Source organism: Vulpes lagopus, chromosome 4, assembly GCF_018345385.1.
Source record: "Vulpes lagopus strain Blue_001 chromosome 4, ASM1834538v1, whole genome shotgun sequence".
Classification (NCBI taxonomy): domain Eukaryota; kingdom Metazoa; phylum Chordata; class Mammalia; order Carnivora; family Canidae; genus Vulpes; species Vulpes lagopus.
This window is the reverse complement of record NC_054827.1, coordinates 114,862,984-114,876,569: the sequence shown is the minus strand read 5'-3', so window position 1 is coordinate 114,876,569 and position 13,586 is coordinate 114,862,984. Positions and strand designations below refer to the sequence as shown.

Sequence of the window (13,586 nt, the reverse complement as noted above, 5' to 3'; positions counted from 1 at the left end):
GGCTAAATGGCCATGAAGGGCCGTTGGAGGTACGAGAGCTTTGAGGAAATAAATAGCAGTTTGGGAAACTATTCTCTCCTTAGGGCATGCTTTCTCCCACTAGCTGTAAGGTCTATTTTAGAGTGACTGTCTGTTTTTAACTCAATTACACCTTATCATGGTCATGTATTGGACTCGGCATAGGATGTACCAGGAGGTCCCAGGGGCAAGTGTAGCAGTGCCAGGATGCCCATGTTAGGTGCTTGCTGTGCCAAGCTTGTAAGGAGCTCCATGGGTGGCACATTCAGGGTTTCACTTTCTGTTCTTTGGCTCTTTCCTGCAGGTGATTATAAACAGCACCATCACACCCAACATGACCTTCACCAAGACGTCACAGAAGTTTGGGCAGTGGGCTGACAGCAGAGCCAACACAGTGTTTGGCCTGGGGTTTTCCTCGGAGCAGCACCTGACCAAGGTAATGAGGGTCTCTCGTCGGATGCTCTGTCCCTCGGTGCCTGGATGCCAAGGGCCTGAGTGGTGCCACTGGTGAGCAGGATTCCTCTCCAACCCTTCTGGTGCCATAGGGCTGCCCAGCCGGGTGACCCCTTAGAAAGCTCAGGTCCCTTGAAATGGTGGTGTCGTTGGGGAAGGAAGGCTTACGTGACACCTGCTCCTGCAGAGCCTAAGACCACAGCCCCAGCAAGCCACCCTGCCAGTGGTTCCTTTCCCCTGTGTGTCACCCTGAGCCCAGTGTGCACCTGCCAGCCCTTGGCATCAGTGACCCTCTGACTGGAGCCTGTAAGCAGAGGGAGGTGCTGCTGCATACTTACAGCAAGCACTTCCTGCCCTGGAGTCCCTGCACCCCTTAAAACGTCACACAGCGTTTGCTGTGCATGTTGCTTTTCTTTTTTCTGGGGAAGGTATTTATAACTTTGATTTGATTCTCTCAAGGGCTTAAGACACACTCTGTATACAGTCAGAAAGGTGTTAGGAGTGGATCAGGACTGACCACAGGCTTGGAGAGCCCCAAGGTCTGTGGGGACAAATTGACCATCTCTGAGAGGCCTCGTCCAGCTGATTAACAGACCCAGAGCTTGTTTGAGTGAGTAGGTTTCCTCATAGGATGCTAGAAGAGTTCCAAGACTGGCTGGTTTACATGACACAGGAACTTACTGGAAGGATGTCAGAGGGTCCCAGAGAATCCTAGGGAGAATTGAAAGGGAAGGCCCAGAGCCAATCTGGCTCAGGAAACTTTGCTTAAGGAGTGTTTCTCTCTAGACCATGGCCCTGAACATATTTATTGAGCTCTCGCTGGGCCAACAGTATGCTAGGTGCTAAGGATGCAGGGCCGTGGTCCATTCTCAGAGGCATTTACGAAATTCTAGACTCCTGGGGACTTGACAGGGTCACTTACGATGGACTTGACTGCTTGGGTTCCCTGTGTATACAGATGACAGCTTGCAAAGAGGGGGCATTAAGACAAGTCAGGACGCCACCCTGCAGGGGCCTGCGGATCTGCACCTCACATCTGTCTAGAGTGTGTGGATGTGCTATGTGAGTACACACACATACACACTTTGGCATGCACGCACATACACGCTTGGGCATGTACACACACAGTTACATGCTTGGGTACACATGCACATACACGCTTAGACACACATGTTTGGGCACACAGGCACATACACGCTTGGGCACAAAGGCCTGCAGTTCATGGATCCAGCCATCCTACCTCCACAGAAATGAGCCCCTGATGGAGGACACCCCACAGACTCTCCTCTTCCCCAGGTACTTCTATGGGGATATTACCTCCTAAGAAGCCCCAGAGACCCAAAGTGGCCTGGTGGCACTCTAAGCATCTTTCTCATGCCACTTGCTCACAGAAGTATCCTTTTCTAGAGACTAACCCCTCCCCCCCTCCGCCCAGGGGCACATGGGTGGCTCAGTTGGTGAAGCATCTACCTTCAGTTCAGGTCATGATCTAAGGGTCCTGGGATCAAGCCCCGTGTCCTGTCTCCCTGCTCAGTGGCGAGCCTGCTTTTTCCCTCTCCTGCTCCTCTCCCAACTTGTGCTCTTGCTCTCAAATAAAATCTTTAAAAAAAATAATAAATAAAACCTTCCCTTCAGTTCACCAGGGCCCTGAAACAGGGAAGGGAACAGGATTCTTGACTCTGGGCCATTGGGTATAATTGTGGGAAACGATGTCCCTTGGTCCCCAGACTTGTGCACCGTACCCCTGAGGGGAAGCACCACATCCCACTAGTCTGGAGAGTGTGTGTTCCAGCAGCAGCGCAGCAGAGTTCTATAAAGTGGGTAGACCGAGAATCCCAGGGTTATCAGACTCTTGCTTCCTTTCATTTGCAGAGAAGTGAGTCTGCTGGCTTGAGGCTGTGCTATGTGGCACAAAGGATGTTAAGCAGGTCTCTGAGTGGTGGGGCTGGCACAGCCATGACAGACCATGGAGCCTATCAAGGGAGGATGAGTCCCATTTGCTCTGGATGAAGGTGCCCAATGCAGTTAGCTTTGCACCAAGCCGGTAATCACTTAGGGGTATGATGCAGAATTGGGGCTCACTCACTCTTGTTGGTGGTTGGCACTCAGCGGGTCAGAGATCCAGTGGCCATGGAGAGCAGGAGCAAGGATGGTCAAGGTCACATGGTACCTTTCTCCCTGACCCCCAGACCGGTGTGTCCTGGAAGGCTTTGGAACAGGCACTGTGCTGCCCATGGGAGAAGGACCTGGTGTCCATAGGGCAGCCCTTCCTGCCCTGGTTTGAAGGATTATCTTTGGTGCCAAGATGAGGGGTTCAGAGGAACATTGTCTCAGTCCATTCAGGCTGTTATGACAAAATACCACACACTGGGTGGCTTATACACAACAAAGTTGGTTTCTCAGGGCTCTGGAAGCTGGAAGTCTGAGATCAGGGTGCCAGCATGGCCAGCGTCAGAGGAAGGCCCACTTTCCAGTTGTATGCTGGCAGTTTCTCACTGTGCCCTTATGTGGTGGATGGAGAGCCCTCGGGTCTCTTATGAGGCCACCAGTCCCATTTCTAAGGGCTCCACCCGCGTGACCTTATCCCTTCTCAGTGGCCCCACCTCCTAATGCATCACATTGGGGGTTAGGATTTCAACATATGAATTTGAGGGGGATGCGGACTTTCAGCAAGTTGCAAGCATTCACATGGAATGTGAGTATTTTCAGACTTTGGTTCCTCTTGCCCCCCTGTGTTCCGCTGATGCAGCTCTTCCCAAATCTCTTTGTCACTAACCTTCTGACTCTGCTGTTTCCCAATCCCTACCCAGGTAGCTGGGCCCCTGACCATTCCTCAGGGCTCAGAGTGGACCCTGCCACCAGGCCACCTGTCCCATGCATGCTGGACAAGGAGATGTTCCAGGTCATGCCCACGGGGAGGACTTCCCTTTTCTGTCATCCTCCATGTAGCAGGAACCACACGAGCAAACCCATGGCACCTTGTCATGAGAGAGACTGTTAATGGGGTCTGTGGGCTCTGGGGTAGGCAAGGCTATGGCCAGAGGCCAGCCCTGGACTTGAGACTGTGGCCTGTGGAGGACTTTTTTTTTTAAGATTTTATTTTTATTTATTCATGAGAGATGCAGAGAGAGAAGCAGGCCCCCTGCAAGGAGCCTGATGCCGGACTTAATCCCAGGATCCCGGGATCATGACCTGAGCTGAAGGCAGATGCTCAACACTGAGCCACCCAGGTGCCCTCTGTGGAGGATTTTAAGCCAAGAAGGAAAACGATCAGATTTGCATTGTAGCTTGATTTGTCCAACCTCAAGGCAGACTGGCTGTTCTGGGACCAGGGATGCCTAAGTCAGAGCTGGAGGCCCTCGGGAACCGCCGTGGGGCTGAACTGGTGGGACTCAGTATGTGGATGTGAGACACAGGAGCTCTAGGGTGAGGCGGGCTGGAGGGTGGACAGCTGGAGCTGCTGTTTTGTGAAATGAGGAAGAACAAGGGATGTGAGAATCAGAATTTATGTGAAGTGGAAGCAGGTATGATGGTGGTTTGTTGAACCAATGATACTAGCACCACTGTCCAAAGCGAGCAGCAGGGATTGGGCACGTTTTCCCTCTGAAGCAGTGCCTGGTGGGGACAGGTCCTCCTGAGCCCCTCCATGGTTCCTCTCCATGGCGGAGGAAGTGGGGGTGTCCTCCTCACACCTCCAGGGAAGCCCCATGGAGATGCAGAGGCTCCATCAGAGGCAAGGCCCCACGGCTGTGAGGTCACTTCCTCCCATGCAGCCCAAGGCTGCAGGCCTTCCAGAAGCCCCAGCCATTTGACAGAATCAGCTCTCAGCTGCCTGGAACAATTTCTCCAACCTCGGGAGGAATCAGAGGAGCTAGGAAGGATAAACAGAGAATGTTTTAATGAAAAGAACCGAAAGAAGGGAGAACTGAACACAAAAATCATGGTTAGAGGTCATTTCCTTCCGGCTCCAAGAACTGAGGAGACCTCAGGCCTTGCTGTGTGCATGGGCAGCCTCTCCTGGTTCTCTCCAGCGGAAGGGAATGTCCTGTCATTCGGGAAGAGTGCCCTCCTTCGTGAGTCACCCAGTCTCCTCTGGCAGTGCTGGAGTTTCCGCTGCATGGCCATGACCTGCCGTTGTCACAAAGACTCATCAAATAAGCCCTCAGATGTCGCCTTTGTTCAAAGTGTTTCAAGTCAACTTTCCCCCTTCTCTGTGACAGGCACGATTAGCCACACACTGATGAATTACCCTGAAGTGAGGCTGGTAGTCTCGACAAGTGGCAATTAGCTGGCAGAGAGGAGCTCAAGCCCAAAGGCTCCCAGGGCATGTGGCTGAGGGGACGGCTGGGGCTACGTGTTCCGGACACCACCAAGCAGCCACCCACGGTCCCAAAAGAGGGATCAGTAATCACAGCCTGTAATGAGGCTAGAAAAGGAATGCCAGTGTGGCTATTTTCATTTAAGAATGCTTTATATACACATCTCTCCCTACCTTCCAGAAGGGAAAATAGATACCTTGGTCTTCACTGCTCCTATTACGAGGACCACCCCACACCACCAGCCCAGACGTAGTACGGGGACTGTCCGCCCGCTGGCGGGGACATGGTGCCTCGGTGAAGGAGCTTGCATTCTGAGAAGAGGAAGAACTTCTGAAAAGAGATGAAAGGAAGGAGATCCAAATGTTAAGAGTGAGCCAGTTGTTAAAGTAGAGGTTCTTTCTGGCAGCTGACCTTGGGGTGTCACTGTTTCAAGTTTGGCTCCCTGTCATTTATCACAGACAGAAGGAAGTACATCCTGCCACAAAGGGGATGATCATGTTGTTAGTGCTCTGTGATCAGTTCTTCTAAATCCTCTCTCTCAGACACACAAATACACGTGGCATTGGCTGCTGACCCATTTTAATTATTTCATCTGTGATCCAAATTTACATCCTGAAGTTCACCTCAGCAAGTCTGTGTCGTTGTAAGAACATTGTTCTGTCTTCCACCTTTCTGATTTAAGGGCCATTGTTTTTAAGTGGGGGATATTAATCATTCTTTTGATATGTTTCAGTGAGAATGCTTTGGGCTCCAGGTAATGGAACTAATCACAGTGCTGAGGCAAATAGACTTATTCTTTTCATACGCAAAAGAAATCCAGAGGAAGGCCGCTGCCAGCATTGATAATGGTGGCCCCATGATGTTGGGTGTGAGGGCTCTGCATGTTTGTTTCTTTTATTAGCCTGTTCCTCATGTTGCTAAGATGGCTTCTCAAGCTCTGTCCATCACATCTGCATTCATGGCAAGAGGGAGAGGGCAGAAGCTACCTCCTTGTGAGCTCCCTTGGCAGACTTCTCCTTGGGTCCAACAGTCAGTCTTGGGTCCCTGGGCCACCTTCCAATGAGGTGTAGGGGGTGGGGCAGAGAAAATTAGGTTGCCATGACCGGTTTACACTGGTTCTTATTTTCTCCCAGCTAGGATATTTCCTGCTTCAGTCAAATTTGAAATTTTGTTAAGCCAGGAGAAAATAAATGGATTTTGAATAAGCAAATCGTGTCTGCCACGGGGTCTTCAATACACAAGACCAAAAAAATCCACAAATAAAACAATAGTCTTTCATTTTCTAGCAGGATAATGGTGAAAAAGATGATGATTTTAATTTTTTTACAGATTATTACTCCAAGTTTAAAAATTGCAGAAAATGATCCTAATAAGTAAAGACATGGGGATTTGGCATACATTTCAGAAACCTTTATGCTTTGAATATCCTTTGATCTGTTGGTCTCATTTATTGGCATCTATTCTTAGGAAATAATTATAACTGAGCACAGAGATTTAACTGTAAGAATTTTCCTTGCAGCATCATTTGTAATAGCAAAAGCAAAAATCCAAGAACACCAGCCAAATGCCCAGCAGTAAGCAATTAGGTGAAATAAACTCCAGTATATCCTTTAGGGTACTATACTACATGGCAATTCAGATGCTATAGTAGAAGGTCATATAATTGCATGGAAATATTAATGTCACACTGTTAATTTCAAAAGTGACTATAAAATAAAGTGTACCATATCATTCTACTTTGAAAAGAAGTATGTGTCATGGGGCACCTGGGTAGCTCAGTCAGTTGAGTGTCTGACTCTTGATTTCAGCTCAGGTCATGAGATCGAGCCCTGTCTCTGGCTCCGCATTGAGTTGGAGTCTGTTTGGGATTCTTTCTCTCACTCTGCACCTCCCCCTGCTTTCTCTCTCTCTCTCTGAATAAATAAAATCTTTAAAAAAAAAATGTGTGATGAATGCATATACACAGATAGAAAACTATTCAAAATTTATGTGGTCAGTGCGTATCACTGAGTGATAGGACTACAGGTTTAAGAAATATTTTTTTCCAAACTACAATGTCTAAATTCACAAGCATATGTGTGTTTTTTTTTTTTTTTAATAATGGGAAGATTTTAAAACTAAAGACTTGGAGTCAGGGGATTTTTCATCAAAGGACAATCCTCTGGTACTTCTTGGTTGCTGCTGGGTTTCCATTGTTATAGATAAAGCTAGGATTAGCATTTTTGTATTGAAGCCTTTTTTTTTTTCATGTTCTCAATTTTTTTCATAGAATCGTTTCCCAGAAGTGATATCACTAGGTCAGTGGGTATGAATGCTTTTTTTCACTGATGATCCACATTTCCAAATTGCTTCTCTGTGGGGCTGCACCGCCACACAATGTGCCTGGAAATATCTTGCCCACATTGGGTATTATAATTGTATTTAATGTTTGCTAATTTAGCAAGCAAAGAATAGTACCTCATTATTTTGATTTGCATTTCCAGCGGGACTGAGCAATCGTTTTTATCAGTTGCTTGCTTACTGTGTTTTTTTTTGTGTGTGTGAATTTTGCCATGTATTTGTTGGGTTTTTTCATATTTTCCTTTTCTGTGTGCACAAACTCTTCCTCTACTAAAGATAATGGCCCTTTTTCTATGATACCAGCCTATCTATGCATAGTCCTCCCTGTTTCCCTTCTGATTTAGTGGGGTTTTTTCCCCTGTTGTGTGATCAAGTCTGTCATTCATATGATTTTTCTTTTATTTCTTCCAAGTTTAGAATATTACCCTCTCACCCTTCAAGCAGAAGTTAAATAAATGTTCAATTCTGTTTGCATCCATATTTTTAAAAAACACACTTACCACTTTATCTCATTGAAAACTGATCATGAAAAAACAAAAAAGAAAACTGATCATGCTACATGTTTGCAGTAAAGATTTAAACTCCTTTGCCTCTTCTTACTAAGGTTGTGTCAGTCATCTTCCCCACCAGTGTAAGATTCCTCCTTTATCACAGGCTAATGTTGACATAAACAGTAGGACCTCTTTCTATTGTGCATCTACTGGTACCACATTTTTTAGGGGATTTTTTAAATTTAAAATTTATCTGATAGGGCATATCCTACTTCATTACATTTTAAGCTTATTTTTTGAAATTTTCTTTTTTATTCTTACCCATTTGAAGGCAAAACCAAATCCTCTACAAACTCAGAATTTCTCTGAAGACAGAAGCCAAATCTTCCTTAATTATTTCGGGGTCCCCAGCTCAGCCACTGGTGCATAGCAATAACTAGTTCATGTTTCTGAATGGATGAATTCACCCTTTGATATGTCTCTTTTACTAAACATTGTGGTTTCCAGGCTTTAGCTTTTATTTTACTTGCAGAAGGCCAGAGATGCTACAGATCTCTCTCTTGACCCCTTGCCACCAACCCAGCAAAGCCACATGTTTTCTCCTCCATTGACCCACAGAGGCAGCATTGTTGCCCACATCGTATAGATGAGGCCGAGGCTCAGAGTGGTTCACTTGCCTGCACTTGAAAGGCTGGTAAGGGTCAGAGTTGGGCCACTTACCTAAGCTGGCTGCTAAGCAGGTAGGTCTTAGGACACTATCATCCAGTGCTGGTGTCAGATGTCCTGTGTTCTATCCCAGCGTAACATTGGCGGTTACAAAAGCCACCTGTCCCCATTTGTGTACCAAGCACCCAAGGGTTGCTGTGAGTGTGTACGTAATGAGATGAGACACCTCAGCCACTCTGCTCTGCTCATCCCTGGGAGCCAAGGAGACGTGTCCTTTCCCCTTTTCTGGGCTATTCTAGGCTGTTATTACTGATATGGCACCATCACATTGCAGTCCTATAGGGATGTGTGTTCAGGTGTGTGTATGACAGCTGCTCCTGGTCTTCTTATAACTCTTGAGAAGGAGAGTTACTCAGTGGAACTGAGGAGAGCTGTACAATCAGAACGAGTCGAGCCCCCCACTCCACGTCTGATATTTTGTGTCTCAGGCCTTGTCTTTGCCTAAAAGATCCCCATGGCCTGTTTTGAGCTGAAACTTTTGTAAGTAATTTTCATTTAAAGAGGGAGTGAATACAGTTCCAGTTTAATTTTAAGGTCATGGGACTTCTCTTTGCAACTGGAAAATCTAATCCGTAAAGACTTAGCAACTGCTATGGGCAAGACTCTAGGCATCCTTGTTGGCACAAGAGGGTAACTGGGTGTGTGGAAGACAGATCTGGGCACAAGTTCGAGTTTACCCTTTATTAGCTGTGTGATCATGGGTAATTTCTCATCTGGAAACCAGAGATGAGACTCCCCATCCTACAGGATTCTGGTGAGAAGCCAAAGAGAGAAGGTGTGTCAAGAAGTCATTAAACTCCTTAGCATATAGATGTGGTTGTCCTGAGGGTCCAGGGGGAAGAGGGTGGTAAGTATGCCTACCAGGGCCGGGACTGTAGGGCCACCAGGGAGCCATCATGAGGGGTGTCCAGAGACAAGCAAGAAGCCATTGGAGTTGAAAGCTTATGCCCTAGGCTGAGAGTCTCCAAGAGTAGAACGAAGATCTTCACCAGTTAGGGATGTTCAGGGTGAGGTACAAGACAGAGGGAACAGAGGCCCAAGCTCTGTCCAGAAGTGACTTGTTCTGTCAGAGCCGGGCAGAATTTTAGGTACTGACTTGCTTGCCAGTGTCCTCTGCTGCTCAACTCGTGGCCTCCTGGAGGGCAGAGCAGCCTGTGATAGCTGCACAGTGTACATGGCCCAGCCCAGGATGGTGGGAATATGTGTTCACTGAAGGAACAACTGGTGCTTGGACCATGTTTGTTGACTGAATGAGTGTGACGCTGGCTAATGACATTTCCAGTCTAGTTGAAAAGCAACTTCAAACAAGACCCATGAGAGAAAGGAATCCTGACAGGGACATGAAGGACCCGTGAAGAAGAGAGCACTTCTGGTTTGGGTGGCCTGGCAAACATGGAGACGCTTGCAGGGAGAGAGGCATCCCTGATCTTACGGAGTATGGTGTGGGTGAGGCTGTTAGCAAGGGTGTCTGCTACAGTTTTCTGCAAATCGTATTTGACTTTTCATTGGTACTGGGCCCAAAAACATTTATTTCTTTTTCTTTTTCTTTTTTTTTTCCCCAAAAACATTTAAACTAAGACCTTTAGAAATCAAATCTTTTAATGTCTTAGTAAGATTGAAAGGCCTCTATGTGCCTGCCTAGAATCTCTTCTGGGATAATATTCATGTTCTGGGAGTTGCCCTGCCTAGTTCCTAGGTAGAGCCGGTCAGGTGAGCTTAGGAAGCAGAGGGTTGGGGCTGTGAATACTCCCAGACACTTAACCACAGTTCCTCCCAGAACGCATTCTCACTTGTCTAGCAGAAGAAGAGCTGCCCCACTCTTAGACTAGACCTGTGCCTTTGACATGATTTGTTTCCAAGTGGCTGAGCGGGGTGGGGGGAGCTGTGGGTCTGGAACCCAGAGTTCATTCATTCACCGAACAAACTTATTTGTGCCTGCTTTCTGCCGGTATTGGGTAGGATGCCAAGAGGAAAGGCGTGGACCATGCTGTCAAGGAGTTTCTGACATGATGTGTTTACTTTCAGGGCCTCCTCAAAGGAAGCAGGGTGGGGAGGGGCTTTGTGCATCCCTGCTGGACCGCATGTGTTTCAAACAAGTAATGTGATTTTCCTCTGACAGCTGTGGGATGCTTAAATAGGAAGCCCCGTGGCTGTGGCTTTATTTATGGTCCTGCAGGAGCAACACAGGCCAGAATGGAAGGGCTGACCTTTTCTGCTTCCGCCAGATGCTTTGTTCTCCGGTGTCTGTCATCTGGCAAGGTTTTCCAAAGTGGACCACTGTTGCCTGTGTCATGGAGATACTCAGGGGGTAGCCCATGCCCAGAAATTAATGCATTCTCAGCAAAAGCCATAGAACTGTCGGTAGCCTTGCAACTTGCTGGCTCTTTGTGTTTCTCAGCAACCACATTTAGCTCTCTCTTGCTTTGTAATGCCAGCATTATCTATCACAGAATGTTCTCTGCTCGAACAATGTATTTGCTAATTAAAAATCAGTTGCCTTGTCAGTGACTATAAGGCAGTGATTGATTTGATTACCCCTGGCATTTGAAGAGTGTTTTATAATGAAAATATTAAAACATTTCTTTAAAGTAGAAAGCATCATATAATAAACACCCATATACATATCACCAGATTTAACCCTCATTAACATTTGCTACATTTCTTCATCTATTTTATTGTTGTTGAAGTGCTTCCAGGTACATTGCAGACATCAAGACATTTCAGTATCTATCTCTAAAAAAATAATGACATTTCCCTCATGACCATAACATCATTGGCATTTGTTTTTTAAAAAAATACTCATTTTGGAGAGTGAGCACATGCAGGGAGGGGCGGAGGGAGAGAGAATCTGAAGCAAACTGAGCACAGAGCCAGATGTGGGGCTTGATCCCATGACCCTGAGATCTTGACCTAAACTGAAAAACCAAGAGCCAGATGATCAACCAGTTGAAGCCACCCAGGTGCCCTAGTTGCTCCTCAAGGTGTCTTTTACAGATGGTCTTTTCAGCACAGATATAGTCTTAGGCTCCATGTTCCCTTTTGCTGTTTTGCATTTTGCTATTTTATATCTTAAGCTTTCATTAAAATAATTTTTTAAAGATTTTATGTATTTATTTGACAGAGCCAGAGAGCACAAGCAGGGGTGGGTGGGGGGAAGCAGAGGGAGAGGGAGAAGCAGGCTCCGCGCTGAGCAGGGAGCCTGACCTGAGGCTCCCAGGACCCTGGGATCATGACCTGAGCTGAAGGCAGATGCTTAAGTGACTGAGCACCCAGGCACCCCTATAGCTTAAGCCTTTAAAATCAAGAACAGTTTCTTCTCCCCAGCTCTTCAGATCTTGGTTTTGTTTTTTTTTTAAGATTTTATTTATTCATACGAGACACAGCAAGAGAGGCAGAGACATAGGCAGAGGGAGAAGCAGGCTCCCTGCAGGGAGTGCAACATGGGACTCATCCCAGGACCCCAGGATCACACCCTGAGCCAAAGGCAGATGCTCAACCACTGAGCCACCCAGGCATCCCTTGTTGGTTTCCATCATATTGTATGAGTTCTTGGATCCTTCATAGAGATGATAAAGTTTTTCATGGATCCCTTCTGTGGTACAGCTACATTGATGTTTTTGCATTTGTATGAGTTACCGTTCACTGGAGGTACTTGCTTTAGTATTATTAAACTAGCTTCAGCAACTTAAAAAATGATTCAGATCTGGGGCACGTGGGTGGCACATGGGTGGTTAAGCATCCGACTCTTAGTTTCAGCTCAGGTGATGATCTCAGGGTCCTGGGATCGATACCTGTGTCAGGCTCCATGCTCAAGGGGGAATCTGCTTGAGATTCTCTCCCTCGCTCTGCCCCTCTCCCAGGCACATGTGTTCTCTCTCTGTCTCTCAAATCTTAAAAGAGCTTCAGATATGATCTGGGCTGGTAGTATCCTGGAAGAAGCATTCCTTATGTTCCTTTCTTTTCAATCTCAAATACAATTATTCTTCTGGATTTATACAGAGTTTATTGACTTAAAATGAATGCAAAGCAATGAAGGTGAGCTCTGAAGAACAGCAGTGTGTAACAGTGAGAACAACCTCAGTAACTCTTGTTCATCATCTTCAGTTTGCAGAGAAATTCCAGGAGGTGAAAGAAGCTGCCAAACTAGCCAGAGACAAGTCCCAGGAGAAAATCGAGACCTCAAGCAATCATTCCCAAGTAAGTAATTTGTTCACAAAACTGAGTGTGATCAGTAATTGGGACTCTTCATTCCTTGTCACTTTTGACAAGAAATAGGGACTTCCAGCAGAAGGGCCTTCTGAAGGCTTTTTTTGACTGTTAGCTTGCCCCCACTGAGGTGGATCTGACATGTTTTTATGAGACTCTTGAGTTTTCCAGATGTGCTCATGTATTTTTGACAGAAAGCAGTTGATGAGATTAGAATTGCTACATGCCCCTGGCTGCTAAGAGGCATTCTTTGTTGCTGTGTTTCAATACCAGAGACAAGGCAATGTGTTTCCTTTCTGTGCTGGCAGGTGAGTCTACAGGACAAATTCAGGTGCCTTGTGGCCACAAGACAAAAAACTTGGTAATTATAGAGAGCCCTTGTCTCTGTCTCCCTGTTTTAACAAAGTCAGGTGGGAGATGGTATTCTAACAGCTCTGGTTTAGCAAAGGAGATACAGCTTTGTCAGAAATTGAGCATTTTGCCTATTTAAAAGTGTGATGATTGAGTAAAAGGAATCTATTTTAGCCCAAAGTAAAAATACCTGCATTCTTGATGTCTAGTTTGATAGATGTAGTGGGAGGTGGAAGGCTTAACCGGGCAGCAAGGTTCTGTGCAGAGAGACAAGCAAAAGGAGACATAGGGGGAAAGATTTGGGGTGAGGAATAAGCACCGTGCAGCATCCAGACAACCCAGATGGCTGGGAGCGAGGTGCACTGTGGGAGGAATGAGAGATGCCCTTGGAGATCCTGCAGAAGACTTGGAAATCTTCACTACTGGTTTATTATTTAGTATTCACTTATTCAATTATTATTGGGTAGTTTGGGCAGACATTGGAGACGCTGCATGATTGTTTCTCTGGAATTGACATGAGGGTTGCATGCAGGTGGTGAGGAAGTCAGGGAGCAGCCAACAGGGAGTAGATTGGCAAGGACGCAGCCACAGGGCTTAATAAAGAGTAAGGGATGGATGCCGGGGACAGCCTGTAGGCAGAGAACCGGTAAGCTGGGCATCTTGAGCTGTCAAGACTGACATT

At 46.6% G+C, this 13,586-nt stretch overlaps 1 protein-coding gene across 2 annotated transcripts in view; it reads left to right on the top strand.

The window, feature by feature from the left end:
* The window catches only part of HOMER2 (homer scaffold protein 2), an 88,336-nt gene that overhangs the window by 62,869 nt on the left and 11,881 nt on the right, over positions 1–13,586 (top strand). For both annotated transcript variants that reach the window (XM_041752537.1, XM_041752536.1), the window contains exons 3-4: positions 323–454; positions 12,452–12,544. In XM_041752537.1, coding sequence (XP_041608471.1) covers positions 323–454; positions 12,452–12,544 — 225 coding nt within the window. The remainder of the gene's footprint in view (positions 1–322; positions 455–12,451; positions 12,545–13,586) is intronic.